Below are 14,257 nucleotides of genomic sequence, written 5' to 3'. Positions count from 1 at the left end.
TTTCCTCTGGTTTAAAAGATATAATTTAGATTATACCTTTAAGCAAGGGGAAAAAACTCAAAACCCAGCAACACCTGTGAGCGCACACAAGAACAGTTTTCCATGCACAACACTGATCTGACAGAAGAAAAGATGATCTCTACCAAGATAACCTGTCAGTACTGGTTTGTCGTGCACACAGAGAAGAGGTAGATACACGAATTACAAGAAACACAAGCTGCTTATAATCTGTAATATAACAAAAAAAGCTGCACCACTTTCCTAGCTCTTTTTTGTCTCAAGCTAGACAAAGCTAGAAAAATACTCACATGTTCTTAAGGGAGAGAAGAGAACACAAAGGAGAACATCTTCCAGAAGAGCCCCACCATGTAAACCTTTGCATTTAGTATCTTAATGTCTTTCTAATTTCCAGTGAAGGCAGCACAGAAATGAAGAGAGTTATCCATGAGATGACAACCCAGTTTTATTTTAGTACAAAGCCCTAAAATACGCATTGGTTTTCTGCTTCCTAACTTTGCATTCCACCTGCTGTGGCTTTGATGTTTTTTTGGTAGGTGTAGAAAGCTGTAAGGCTTTCATCTAGGGCTCGGCCAAAGTACCTGCTGCTAGAAGTACCTACCTGTTCGTTATGCTTCAGAAAATGATTCTTAGAATTGTATAGTTAACAGCATACTGAACATCTGTGGTTTAAAATTTAAAGTGCATGCTACACTTAACCCATCTGAGGTCTAAATTTAAGATGCATTTCATTAATCTATCAACGGTTTTCTTCCAACCCAATTTCACTGCTTGCCTTTTTATTTAAGACTGAACAGGATGCATTCTTCCAGGAGTGAGTGTACTCAGTACAAACAAGTCTCTCACGCGACAGCAAAGCACTCTGCATCCTTCACTTGACAGCAAAACAAGGACCTTGAAAGGTTCTAAGTAGTATTGTCTTATCGGGGTAAGACAGGCATACTTTGATGGGTTTGTATCTAGTTCTGCTCACCAGTATGGATTTAAGATAAAGTATCCTCAGAAGATGGGAGCTGATGCTTCGTATCAAGCCGCTAGTAAAGCAACACGCTGGGACATCTGCATATCCTGCCAAACAGCAGCTGAGAATGAGGAGAACTTCATTCTGAGGCATTACTACAGAGGTTCAAATTCAATAAAATCAAGAGTGACATTAATACAGTAACATGATAACTTCCAGGTTCCGCTTCAAGAATCCTAATGACCAAAGCACAACCAGCTCTGTTAAGTATCTACCTCTAATAACTCACACAAGAGGTGTACGCCTCAGGAATATTTCCAAATATCCAAACCAACATTTCTTCTGGCCTAATACAAGCATTCCTAAGGAGGAGAGAAGACCGTAATCACAATGGCAGAAAAAGATGTCCATCTGGAAGCCACCAGATTTTCCTGAAGACGCTTGTTTCATAAATCATTTCTGCAGGGAATTTCTGCATTACGAATGCTTTCTGTAACAATAGAAGTATCTGGCATATACTTGTCTTCATTTTAAAGTGTTTTTCAACTCATAACTGGGGATTTTAACATGTTCTTTAGCTAGAAAATTATTTATGCTATACGCATTACTGTTGTGACTATATGTGAAAAAACATACAGCACTTACTGAGAATAACTAGAGCACTGTAATCATTGGTGGCAGCTCCTCTGAAATATGAACTGATTTAATCATTTTAAATAAGCTACACAAAAGAAATTCTCTCCAACTCCACAATTGTTGATTCTGTTCAAACAAGGCACCTACTTTTCAGAATCAACCCATGCAAGATGCATTTCAGTACTTGTCAAAGTCCTAATTTCAATACCGACCTTGGAGGGGAAAGCTGCCCTAGTTAAGAAATGGTGTTTAAAGGAAAGTTAAAAGCAAATAAAACATGCATCACTGCCTTGTTTATTTCTGAAACAAGCAACTAGCTTCAGAAGCACACACAGGGCTCTGAAGTTTGAAGTGTGGTTTTATACCCCTCTCCCTCTCCCCAAATCGAGGGCACGATGTTGTTTCTAAAGTGAAGCCCAGAAGCAAGAATCTAAGCAGAGCTTTAGTCTCCCACTACCCTTTGTTCGTGATGTATTCAGGTAATATTCCATATCTGCGTTGTGAAGGTCTGTCCTTTAGTTTCTGCAGACATCTGTGAAGACCTAGGATAGTTTTCAGGCTCTTTCCTGGGGTACATGGAAATTCATGCAAAAGCTTTCGCATTTTATACAGGTGAAAAACAAAAAATGGGTTTTGAGGCTCTCAGTGCTAACATCTGTTTGCATCCTTTGTTACCTGCATAATTCAATTTAACAGCTCGTTTAACTCGATACTGGAATCCATAAAGGAAGTCCCCAAATTGGGTTTTGTGCATGTGGTGTTTTCTCCTTATAACAGTATCACAACAGCCACAAGTGTCAGGGAATTTACTGATGACAGAATTTATATAGCAATCTAACTATAAGGAAAGCTTGCAAATAAACCTCATGAGACTAATATAATCTTTGTTTTAGTGTTTCTTGTTTGTTTGCTTGTTTTCTGAAGTCCTAAATATAGCAAGAGAAATTGAAAAACACTACAAGCTTTTAGTCTAATGAAGCTCAAACTATTTTTTAAAGGGAAAACCTCTTTTAAATCCCGATGTGCTAAGCTGATTTTCATATTCTTTTATAAAATTATTTATAAATAGTAATGACACCCAGGAGAGCATCTTCCTTCATTGCCTGCAGCCTTTGAGCCTCCCCAAATTCTCATTAAACCACTTCAATGACTTGCTCATGCAGTCATATTACGCTCACACAATAAGCAATAAAGTGTCTTTGTTGCAGGAGACATGAACTGCCTCCCTCATTGAGAAATATTTACTATTAAAATGAGAAAATAGATAATTTGTGCTCAGTTTGGCTTTGTGGATAAGCATCATGTGAGATGCACGAGTCCTGTATTCAGTCTGGGGCTGTTACCCAGGAAGGCTATCCAGCTGCTCATGAAGTGGCCCTGTGTCACCCTGCCATAAATTTCCAAGAGACAGAGGTTCTGCCAGCAGGCTGGGAAATAAAACCCATTCAGCCCCATGCAGAAACCAAGCTAAGGGAAGGAATCACTGATGCGTAACTGCGATTGAGAAAATTGCAGCACTAGGAGACAGCAGAAAGGGAAAACAGAATGGGATTTTGAAAGAGAAACACAATAGCAGTTGTTGTGCATCTTTAAGTAAGCTCTTGTGATACCACAAAAGGTCCTTTGCTCAAATGCCTTCCTTGAAGACCATTTTATTTGTGCTGCCTCTCAGACAGCACGTACGCCCCTACCCAAGAAGTCAGCGTGGCGGGGATGCACAGCTCCGTTTCGGTGAGTCAGGCGGCAGCAGGGTGATTACCGCAGTCGCCCCGACTGCCTTGCAGAAGCACTAGCACGTACTTTTACAGCAATTGTTTCCCAACTTTCCTTATTCCAGAAACAAAGAAAAGGCGGCAGTGCTACTTAATTGCATTCGGGAAAACGGTGACACAGCTCTGCTAGAGCTCTGGCTGTTCATCACCAGCAGAGAAACATTTTAACCTAGATTCCTCCCTCTCCTCTCCCCTTGTACCTTCCAGTTGGGTGGACAGAGCACTGCAGCCTTCTGTAACTATCGCACGGCAAGCACGCAGCCAAATCGCACCTTTCTCAGGGCTTCCTGGCAAGCAGTCCAAGCCGAGCTCACAGTATGGATTGTCCTTTCGTAGCAGATCTATTTTGTTTCTTTCATAGCTGCTATAAAGCGAGGAGAGTTATTAATTATAAAGCGCTGCTTCAGGTAAAATCTGTATTAAGAGGACGGAGCAACAAGAACACCACATTCTGCTTTGACATGAAGAAAAAATAAGTTTTTCCCGAAGATGCAAGTTGAGCAATTAAGAAAACCCTTACTGGGCCTGAGCGAAGCGGAGCTCAGCAGTTCTGGGGCTGCAGAGCCGGCAGGCAGCAGGCACCCGGCACAGAGGTTCATCGCGCTCCTCCCTCCCCGCTGCTTCCCCAACCACCTCGGGAAGGCAAAAAGGAATTGGCAAAATAGGTGTTTTACCCCACAGTCTCTTCTCTTTCAGGAGAAGACGAAGGAGATGCAGTGGAGAACTGCGTCAGCTGGAGCAGCAGCTGCCCAGGCACCCGCGTGTCCCCCCTGCCACCGGAGGCGAGGCTCCGATGTCACAGAAGGGGTGACAACAGCAGCTTCTAACCCAGCTCGGAAGGGCCCCTGATTCAACCTGAGCAGCAGAAGTACAGTGAATGGGAATCGTGTGCCGGCGTGAGGAGCAGAGCGGAATAAAAAAAATAAAAGGAAATTAAGTCAAGGTAGAAAACTGGCAGTTTTCTCCACGGCGTGCTTATAACCAAAACCCTTGTAAGGTGCCTCAGCATCTCAGTAAGCTGGCTTCTTTGTGCCAATCAGTACTGAAGTGACCGTTTGTGAGCAACATCGATATTAATAGAGAAAAATGGTCACAAAGTCACTCCCTCTATTAAGATCTGGGCTGTATTAGGAATAAAGTTTGAAAGCGGTTTCCCGGTGATTATTCTCTACTGAATGCGGCCATCTCTGTGCAAACAACAACAGGAAATTTGATAGAGTTCTGTGGAAAAATGAAATGCAATGGTAGTAACAGTAATATTCAGTACTTCAGAGTGCTTCACACACATGAAGTGATGCACAAACATTAATTTACCCTAAACACCTCCCTGAGCCAGGTATGTATTATTTATAGCACCATTACACAACTGCTGCACATTCCCCTATTTCTTCTGCTCACTTCCCTCCTTCCTCTTTTCCCTTTCCCTTGCAGAATACCTCCCTCTTCGATCTGTTTGCTCTCCTCCCACTCCGCCTCAAAGTTTCTCACCCACCTACACGGGCAACCCTTTGTGCTCGCAGCGCTGCAGGTTACAGGACTCACACGGCTGCTTTATGTCCTCGGCTGGTCTGAAGGCTGTGCAGGTGCCCCTCGTCTCACCACACCGCTTACGGGCTCCACACTAAGCTGAAAAAATCCTTACTGGATAGACCGATGGTCTGCAGAGCAGCGCACACCAGGAACACACAGTCATCTGGCGACTAAAATCAGCTCACGGCATCTGCACCAGCACGGGCACCACCAGCACTTCTCTCGGGAAAGGACAAACGCCTGGTTCTTGAGAACTGGAGCTGAGCGGCAAAGCTACAGTGACAGAACAAATCCTGCAGTGACAGAACAAATCCACTACAGCAAAAGCTGATGACCACTAAGTGCTTTGTCCAGTTGTACAAAGAACTCATCATGGACAACAAAATCTGCAATTTCTACCGAAATCTTGGAAACCTCCAACACTTTTTACACCAATTCACCGGTGCCATCACCTGAAATGACACCAATCACAAACAACGCAAGTACCGACGTGGGGGAAGACATTTCACTCACACACACACACACAATATTGCAAATTTAATCAAAAGCATTAGTTCTTTATTTGCTGACTTAGGCTATAGCTCATCAATTTCTGCAGAACTTCTCAGGGCAAACACTGAGCTGACAGGACTCCTTCCTCTGAGGCAGCACTTTTCAGAGCAGTTCACAAACTGCAAAGCCAGATCTATTAATCAAAATTCCCGATTCCTTTAGATGGAAAAGGGTATTACAAGAAAAAGAATTACTTGTTTACTTCCCCGGCTAAAAGCGCACGAAGACATTCACTGAACTGCGCAGTGCTGAGGGAACAAATATTCAGAAATCAACTGCAGCCATTGCTCTGCTAGATTTGGCATCTCTTTAAACATCTGACGTGCCAAAAGACCTGAGGTATTAGGCAAAAATATTAACAGGGCATTGATATGCGACAAGAACTGTCTTCTTGCCTCTTTTTCATTAACAGGTATTACACTTTTTATTAAAAAAAAAAAGTAGGCATTCGTGGTTCTCTCTCCAGAGGTAGCAGAACTACCCCTGCACTGCCTGCACAGAAATAAAAGCTGCAAAGTGAGAGACTCGGAGACTTCCCCTCTCTCACCCACAGACAATAAAATTCCCAACAAATCTGCCTTCCTAACGAAACTCAGAATCGTAAAACAAGCTGAGCCAGCAGCGAAGCCCTCGGTTGAAGAGAAGCACAGGGACGCGGCGTGCTTCCTGCCAGCCTCCCAGGACGGGGGGCAGCAGCGCAGAGCCCCCCGGCTCGCCCCAGCCCAGGAGCTGCCCGGCAGCGCCGTGCTCCTGCTGCCCTCGAGCACAGCCCGCTCCTGCCAGCGGCGCTGACGCAGCAGCCGGCCTCACCCAGGGGATGCGAATCCAGATGGATGCTCGAACCCGCTTGTGGGTGGCAGAGGCATACCAAGGGCTTGCACAGCGCTGCGGCAATTCCCTGGGTGCTCGATATGTGCCTGATCCCTTTACTCATCGAATTCTGGTACTCACATTTTATTTATTAAACACAATTATCTACGTACATAAAAATAAGGCAGCTTCTCCTTCATTCTTGGTATTTCCGGAAGAGAGGATGTTCAAAATGGGGCGGAAATATAAAAAGGCAGACGTAGGTAAAAGCAGAGACCCAGCTTCTCCCCCAGGACCCTCCCAGAGAAAAGCTTTCTGGCTCCCCTCCCTTCACTCCCAGGTAAGATACCACCACAAACAGCACCGCCGCGACTGCCAGCATGCTTTTTAAAGAGCACCCACAGAAAATGACGCCAAGAAAAACTCCAGTTTACGCTCGTCCTGTCTCCTGTGGTGGCGCACAAGGAAAAAGGCAGACAGACGAGGCTGGTACTCCACGCTGGGCTAACAGCTCCTCCACTCCCCATTAGCAGATCACGGAATAAATATGTAACAGGGCACAGCACTTCATATCATGAATTAAGCAGGGTCACAACCAGTGAACACTGCAGTGCTCGGTATGAATCCATCGCTCCCGCGGCATTATTTCATTACTTTGCAGCACATAATGACACACTCGCACAGGGCGCGTTCCCACCTCCAAGCTCTTTTCAGAGGTTTCACAACTTCACTGAAAATACGTATTAATTCTTACCGTTGTGCCTTTGTGACCATTTATATACATCGACTAGCTCTGTCAATTAGTCCAGCACCATGATTTACTGCACTGCAAATGCCTGACATTTCGAAACTCATACAAGGCTTGTCAGCTTACCCTAGGAGCACGCCTGGTATAATTTGCCAGCTCCTGGTTACTTCTTGGGACCTTTTCCTAGCTTTTACAGTCTTTTGGCATTCATAGCTCACTAACTCTTTCTCTGAAAAAAAAAAATATGTTGAATCCCTTTAATAATTTCCTCTGTCAGCATCTGTTTCTGAGCTTACACAGATTCTCAATTGAAAAGTTTTAAACACCTTGTAGGCTTTGATTTCTCACCCTGGTTGTCTTCTACCCCAGATTTCTTCACACCCCTTAGTTATCTCCAACATGCAGTGCTGTTCCATGATTAGTTTTGTGCCTGTTTCCTAAAGATCCTCAGCTTGCATTCATTTCTTGTTTTCTTTTTCTCAATGTTGTGTGTTTTTTTGAAGTCTTGACATTTTCAAATTGTCACCTAGAATATGATTTAACTGTTTCTAAAACAGCCTATTTTTCATGCATTTTTATCCTAAAAACATACTGGAGACTGTTTAAAGAGATCAAAGTAACCAATGCTTCAAAGAGTGCTATCCTCAATTTCTAAAAACATCTGCCAGATAATGTTTACAAAATGTTTTAAACTTTCCTCTTTTCAAAACAGTGCACTCAGAGGAACGTGGGCTTTTTAGAAGTATGTAACTGCAGAAATAATTAATTTGTAGCTTTACAAAAAATACTAAACGTAAAAAAAAGAATTTACTACCCCTCAAAAAAAATAAATCACATCTAGAAATAATCCAGTTTACTTTGAAGAATCTATGTCAGTTAACCTAAGTACAACATTTCAGATAACATTGATCTCCAAAACACTAAGCTTCTGTTTGTTTGTTTTCCTGATCATCCATGTCTAATAACAAATTCAACCTAACCAAAGTCGTAATTCAAGCTTTAAATTAATTTATCTCAAAGTTCTACAGATATTAAGAAATCTGAGGATGGTAGTGGTAAGCCATAATCTTAAGTTTTGGGTTTTAATTTCCTGTAAAAGCTTTTTGTGCAGTTCCGACTGGAAAATAAAGTTCTTTAATAAAGCACATTTGAAAAAGCCACAGGTAATTCTTGTTTATAATGAAAGCCTGCCCTCTTGTGTAAAGTTGGAGTTTAGCATGACTAGAGTCAAGAACAGAGACATGAAGATCGGTGCTACTCCTCGAGTATACACCCCGATGGTACAGAAAACAAACCTTCCAGCACTCTCTGTGTGCTGCTTTTGCTGTGTGGGGAATGTACAAACAAGCTACTCATAATCTAATGCTATCTGCAGCAAGAATAAAAAGAAAGCACTTTCTGCTCTGCTTTTTATCTTGGCCAATAAGATAGAGTCAATTTCTAAATATTTAAATGTGTGACTGATTCTGGAATTAGTCCCTTCCATAACCTTTGGTACACATTCAGTACAAACAAAAGACCAAAATGTTCTTCGCTACCTAACACTGACAAATAAAGCGGAAGAAAGGGGCAGAAAGGGGACAACAGCTAACTCACCATGACTTTCACTTTTGTTTAACCCTTATCCCAGCTAGTATACTGTAAAGGCATCTACCTTCTTACGAAGAGAGGAGGCCAAGTGACTTGGGAAAGCCCCCAGAAGACAACAGAAGTCAGAGTGCTGACAAGATCCTAAAGCTGAAGTCACCAGAAACTACCATGACTACTACCAACTATAGACATCTTACAGTAAGCATGAGCAACAAACGTTTATCCAGCTGTGTAAGTAGCAGCACTGTCGCAGAATACACAGTGCAAGGCATTCATCAGCGGCATTTTCTAGAAAAGGACCAAGTTTTCATCCACGCTTTGGATTACGTAGATTTTATCCCCCAGAAAAGTTAGGCACCTCCAATGTAAGTAAATGTGCAAGTTAAACAAGTAACACCTACTTTCGAAGGTGCTCGTGTTCCTTCAGGAATAGTTCTGTTCTTCTGTTATTCACACCAGAGCCACTTTTATACGATCTACATGAAAAAAATAAAAATTGGAAGACATTTTCTCCAGAGGCTTTTCAGTAGATATTATTAACCGACTTGCATGCATATCATGCTTTGTTACTCTGAAATGACCAAACAGGAAAGCTCCAGTCATGCTAAGACATTTTTGAAGTGATTCTGCATAGCTTAATAGTTTTACTTAAAAAAAAATGAATTCCTTTTCAAAGTTAAAACACACAAATAAAAAAAAACATATTGGAATCTCATCACAAACTTCATAAGAGTTGTGAATTCAAATACTTTTTTTTTTTTTTTTTTTTGCTTTGTTCAGAGCACAGATGATTAGCCTAAGCCAAGTAATCTCCTCCTACAGGGAAGTACCGCCTTCTCCCTCCCAGTGCAGGCCCACGCCATTGCTGGAACACACGCTACAACTTACTCAATATCTTTTCGTACTGATCCCAACAGATTTTCCCTTTCTCGTATCGCCAAAAAGTTCGCTTTGGTTTTGTGGAATTCATGAGTGTAATCCTGTAATAAAACAATTAGTCCAAAATTAGGGTCCTGGGATCACGTTAACAAAACAGGATTCTCAAGTAAGATCCAACCATCTTTTAAAATGTTAGCTATTCTCTAACAACAAGTGTAAGAGAACTTTATTAAATTAACATCAAAACTGCTTGGAAATTAATACAAAGTACTTTTAAAACTCCCTTTCAGCTGCTGTATTTTGGTAGCTACAGCTACCAAAGATCCACTGTTAAGTCCTTCTCCCAATTTCACACATCTTCAGCTTTCTGCTGAATTATCAATTTGTGCTGGAATTTCCCATTACTGGTTGAATCCAAAACAACAGTAAAACCTACTGATTTGGTGTGGTGAGGATGCTCCTGGGTTTATGTAGTTAAGTTCCACTGAATGAGAAAAAAATTTCCTGAACAGTGAAAACAAAGATCTTCAAGTTGCAATTGTACAATTCAAAACATTTCAGGCAGTTTGAAAACCAATCCAATTGGTAACCGGCGTCCAGTACAACACCAAAATCATTGTTAACATTCAGCACTAGTTTTCATATAAATACTGTAGCTTTTACAAAACACTGCTTTTTTTTTTTTTTAATATTTTGTATTGCACTGATACCAAAGGGAAATTAAACTGTATATGGCTGCAGAGAACATGCAAAGAACAGGCATTTTTAATGTTACTATGCCATGAAAACATCACCAGTCTGAAACATGGCTCATTTAAGCAGATTAGTAGCCTTAGCCATCACGTTTCCTTCAACTCCCTTTATCAGTTCGGATGGTTTTACAATCATATTTTCCCATCCTAAAAGTTGGAAGAAGCCACAGCCCAGTTTACATAGAACATCCACGTGATGTGTTGCAAAAACAAGTTGTATTCATTAACAGACTGCAAAACATCCCAAATACTCTTCACCACGACCAGACAGCAGCTAAAAGAGAGACCTGCACAGACTCAGTTCTACAATCAGTAGAAACTTCCAAATGAGATTAACTTCCATATTCAAGATTTTCAACTGCCTTTTTTTTTTTTTTTTTTCTTTTTCTTTTCCTCCCACCAAGCAGCCTCCTCGGGGCGGCTTTTCCTTTATCAGAGATTGCTGGTGGCAGTTAATTTTAGGTAACTAAATGCTAAAAAAAGCCCTGCATCTCAAAGCAACACAGCTTCATTATAATATTTTTATTTTATAAAGAAATCCAGCAGGAAGTAATGCTATGAATGCACAGATAACTGGAAAAACAATCATACACACAGTGCGCTTAATGTTGAAATAAATATTTACACTCATTTGAAGAAGTTTGTTTCTAAAAACATTTTCAGATGCTGTGCTTGCAACACATTTGAAGAAACTTTTATGTCAATAAATCAGACTTTTTGCTTGTTGCAGGTTAGGCACAATAAATACAGTATTCACAGAGACTCCTCCCAGCCAGTTGGCATCTGGAATGTGTCTGAGCATATGTACACAGTACATCCATACTGAGATAAAACAAACAAGCACGCTGTGATACCAGCACTGCTAATAACCGTTTCAACAAAGCAACAGAATAGAAGCAAGAAGGACAGGTGTTTGTTACCTGTAATATGTCTCTGTGACGCTGTAACGTATGCATTAGTGCAGCATTCAGGGATGGGACTCCTGCGCTGTTTGTGTATTCTGCCATTTTGTCATTTATTCCAGTAAGCTAGAAGGGAAAAAAAAAAAAAAGGCTTATTCTTGCAAGAAAGTTACAATGCATCAGATGAAGGAACTCCCCCTAACAACAGATGCACACTTTCAGAAACATTTCTCTATCACCCACTCTAGTACTTCGTAAACACGCATCACAGAAACCTGTACTGTAATACTTCTGAGGTGCCAAAGTAAAAATACAATAACCTGAGTTACCTTTCCCAGAAGCTGTTCAATCTCCACAGCCATGGTCTCAAACATTCTGTCCTGGCTTGACCCATTTAAGAGAGGAGTGGTGTCAGAGCTAAGGGGGGAAAAAAAAAGAGCAGTTACTGAAATGTCCATCTTGCATCACCTGGGGAAAATGTAACCTCCCCTTGAAAGATACTCCTGACACCGAACACTCGTCTAGTACCAACCAGCACATGTTTAGTACCAACGCCCTTCCATCCCCAACTTTTAAGCTCAAGTTATTTTCTTATATTTTGGCACTAAGGAGCACTGTACTATGGGTATGTTACACCAGCTACGGAAATACACTTTAGTTACAGTGCTAGGACAACCCACTGACCTGTTATGCAGACAAACGTTCTACACAGCAATGCACACCACCCGAATTATCGCCATTTGTTTCATACAGCTCACCTTCCCTAGATTTTTTTAAGATTAACTAAAAACACAATGCAAAATCACACCTAAGCAAGAGAACAGCAGTACGCCCCTTAGCATGCCAACCTGCAGACATACGACAGCTAACGCCTTTCAGAAACCGCTCTTTGTTTTGATTATCCATGGTAACTAGAGTAAGAGAGTAAAGTTTTGCAGAGGATGGCAAAATAAGTACAACAATTAGATTACACAGCAAGTAATGTATGAGCTTTTTTTTAAATAAATAAAAAAAAAAAAAGGCAGAGACTAGGACTCTTGACTCAAGAGTAATGTGACCATTCTTGCGTTGCTCTCAGGCTTCCAGAACCGGAAATTCAGGGGAAGATTAAAAAAATTATTCAACCCTCCAGAAGCTTTATACCCAACCCACCAAGGTATCTGAGCTCTGAGAGCAAGAAATGCTCTCAAACTTCAAACAAATGGGACCAGATTTGCTAAAGAAAGTAATGTTTACTCGAAAAGACAAAGAGCACATAAGGCTGCAGGTCTGTACCTCTCAAGATATAACCTACAGCACTGAGAAGGATGAATGTGGAGTTAAGAAGAAAAAAAAAATCAACACACATACAGGCAGCAGTCACTCATAACTGATACATGATGTCGAGATCCACAATTAATAAGCAAAGAACAGCATTTTTAAAGACTGTGCACAGGGACAGAGGAGCTGATAATTACTGCTGTGGGACTGCAAAAAGGCCTCAAGGCTGCTGTTAAGCTGGAAAGAGTCGAAAAGTTTTATTATGCGAATACTCCAGTGAAACATAAATCTACGTAACGCAAGCAGAAATTATTCTGTTGTATGCACACATACGCACGTACCTAGTCTATATATATATTAACCTATACGTAGCTTTCACTAAGGCTACTTACCTTAGGAGAAAATCAGAAAGTAACAGCCACCCCTCCAGAGGGGAGGGCAACAAACTGCCCGCTTCCATTCCCTATTCTCCATCCTCCCTGCGGCAGCGACAGCAGCTCAGTGCCCGGTTCCTTCACCTCTGAAGCAGGGATTAGGAGCACCACAGCAGCCCACCGGGGCCGTGTAAGGCTAACCTGCCAGAGCCCGAAGCACTTACTGAAGCCTCAGAACCTCTGCTAACTCCATGCGAGTAAAACTGGAAAGCGAGCTGGCGCAGCCAGCTGGGCCGTGCGTTAAGGAAGCCGACCAACCCCTCACACACCTTCCCCACAGTTACAAACCGAGGTCTGAACGCAGCTGCCCCTGGGGACACCGCGCTCTGCTGCAGAGCACGCACCTGTGTGACCTAGGTGCCAACATCCCCTGGTAGCGCACGGAGACGAGAATGACAGAATTATTAGGGTTGGGAAAGAGCTCCAGGATCACCTGGTCCACCCAGCCCCCTACCACCACCATCACCCACTAACCCCATCCCCAAGCACCACATCCAACCTTCCCCTGAAGCCCCAGGGCCGGTGACTCCCCCACCTCAAGAGCTTAAGAAACCGAGCGTAAAAACCTGAGGTGGCGGCAGGGACCGGAACCAAGCGAAAAATTAAATCGTAAAGAAACGTGTTAGTACCTATACCTGTCGCGCCGCCCGTCCCGGCCGCCGCTGTAGCTGGTGCAGAGCTTGCTGAAGGAGACCAGCTTCAGGTCCAGCTCGTTCTCCAGCTGCCTCGCCTGCTTCCGCAGATCTGCGGGGGAAGAGGTCACAGCCCCGCACGGCGCCCCACGGGGAGCCCCGGACCCCCGCGGGGCGTGAGGGGGAAAGAACCGGGGACCGCGGCCGAGCCCCCCCCCCCCCCCCCCCCGGCCCCGCCGCCCGCGGCCCCCACTCGCCTTCCCAGTAGTTGCTGCTCCCCGCCGCCATCTTTGTTGTCCGACGTCAGCCGCGGCCCGCCGAGGCGGCCGGCACAGAGCGGCGGGGCGAGGCGGGGCGAGGCGGGGCGAGGCGGGAGGGCCGCCCGCTGCAGCGCCCCCCCGAGGCCGCCGGCCTCCGCCCGGGCCTCGCAGCCTCCTCCCGGCCCCAGCCCCCGACCTCCGGCCCCGTCAGGCCCCAGCCTCTCCCCCAGCCCCCTGCCCTGACCCCCAAGCCCCAGCTTCTTCTCCCCCCCCCCCCCCCCCTTCACGGTCGTTTTGAGGCAAAGGAAGAACGAGAGGACGCTGCTGGGCGTCAAAATAGGTTTTATACAGATTATTGGAGCTCAGTATAGAGGTTTAAAAAAAAAAAAAAACCAAACACACACAAAAAAAAAATAAACGAGGAAGAGGCCCTGCTCTAGGCAGCTGCGCGGCCTCGCCTCACAGGGCGGCTTCTGCTCCAGGGAATGGCCGCACTGAGGCCCTCGTGCAAACAAATGAAC

General features: G+C 43.6%; 1 protein-coding gene across 2 annotated transcripts in view; it reads right to left on the bottom strand.

The window, feature by feature from the left end:
- The window catches only part of GOSR1 (golgi SNAP receptor complex member 1), a 31,804-nt gene extending 17,947 nt beyond the window's left edge, over window positions 1-13,857 (bottom strand). Inside the window, exons 1-6 of one of the 2 annotated variants that reach the window (XM_066979436.1) lie at window positions 13,734-13,857; window positions 13,474-13,588; window positions 11,480-11,567; window positions 11,169-11,276; window positions 9,506-9,597; window positions 9,019-9,093 (exon numbers count right to left, since the gene is read on the bottom strand). In XM_066979436.1, the coding sequence (XP_066835537.1) occupies window positions 9,019-9,093; window positions 9,506-9,597; window positions 11,169-11,276; window positions 11,480-11,567; window positions 13,474-13,588; window positions 13,734-13,764 (509 nt within the window). In that variant the 5' untranslated portion in view covers window positions 13,765-13,857. The remainder of the gene's footprint in view (window positions 1-9,018; window positions 9,094-9,505; window positions 9,598-11,168; window positions 11,277-11,479; window positions 11,568-13,473; window positions 13,589-13,733) is intronic. The other variant, XM_066979437.1, reaches the window with a different exon arrangement.
- Window positions 13,858-14,257: the final 400 nt, after the last annotated feature.

This window comes from Anser cygnoides, chromosome 18 (genome assembly GCF_040182565.1).
Source record: "Anser cygnoides isolate HZ-2024a breed goose chromosome 18, Taihu_goose_T2T_genome, whole genome shotgun sequence".
Classification (NCBI taxonomy): Eukaryota; Metazoa; Chordata; class Aves; order Anseriformes; family Anatidae; genus Anser; species Anser cygnoides.
This window is presented reverse-complemented; position numbering and strand designations above follow the sequence as displayed.